The 612-nt window shown below is 74.3% G+C and overlaps 1 protein-coding gene across 1 annotated transcript in view; it reads left to right on the forward strand.

Annotated features, from left to right (window-relative positions):
• Positions 1-612, forward strand: part of CHLNCDRAFT_35777 (hypothetical protein) — a gene marked incomplete at its 3' end in the record, with an annotated part of 3,263 nt that overhangs the window by 1,817 nt on the left and 834 nt on the right. The window contains exons 6-7 of the mRNA XM_005846850.1: positions 144-294; positions 499-599. Coding sequence (XP_005846912.1) covers positions 144-294; positions 499-599 — 252 coding nt within the window. The remainder of the gene's footprint in view (positions 1-143; positions 295-498; positions 600-612) is intronic.

Raw genomic sequence — 612 nt, forward strand, 5'->3', positions numbered from 1 at the left:
GCGCGGCGCTTCACCTCCGCCACCACAGCATACATGTTCTCGCTGGCGGCGCGGTCCCCCGCCCCCAGCATGCCCAGCAGGCGCAACAGCTCCAGCTGCACAAACGGCGCGGGGGCGCGGTGGTACTCGTACGCGCGCCCCAGCTTGCCCTCCGCTGCCTGCGGGTGGGGAAGGTGGAGGGGGGGTGGGGCCTGCTGGGCATGCTGGGGGCGGGGGACCGCGCCGCCAGCGAGAACATGTATGCTGTGGTGGCGGAGGTGAAGCGCCGCGCGGAGCCGCTGGGCAACAACATAGGTGAGGCGCGCGGGCGGGGCAGAGGGGCGGGCCCCTAGGGGGGCTGCCCCCACACCGCACCGCACCTGCCTGGCAGGCGGTGGCTGCCGGCGCGCCACGCCGCGACGCCCAGCCAGGCGCCCCATCCCCAGCTGCTCCCTCCCTCCCTCCCTCCCTCCCCCTCCCCTCCCACCCCTCCCCTCCCACCCCACCCACCCCCTGCAGGCAACGCGCTGGTGTACGAGTGCATCAAGACGCTGACCACCATCCAGCCCTCCCCCGCGCTGGTGGCGGGGGCCGTGGAGTCGGTGTCTCGCTTCCTGGGCGTGCGCGAGAACA

Source organism: Chlorella variabilis (assembly GCF_000147415.1).
Source record: "Chlorella variabilis unplaced genomic scaffold CHLNCscaffold_12, whole genome shotgun sequence".
Taxonomy (NCBI): domain Eukaryota; kingdom Viridiplantae; phylum Chlorophyta; class Trebouxiophyceae; order Chlorellales; family Chlorellaceae; genus Chlorella; species Chlorella variabilis.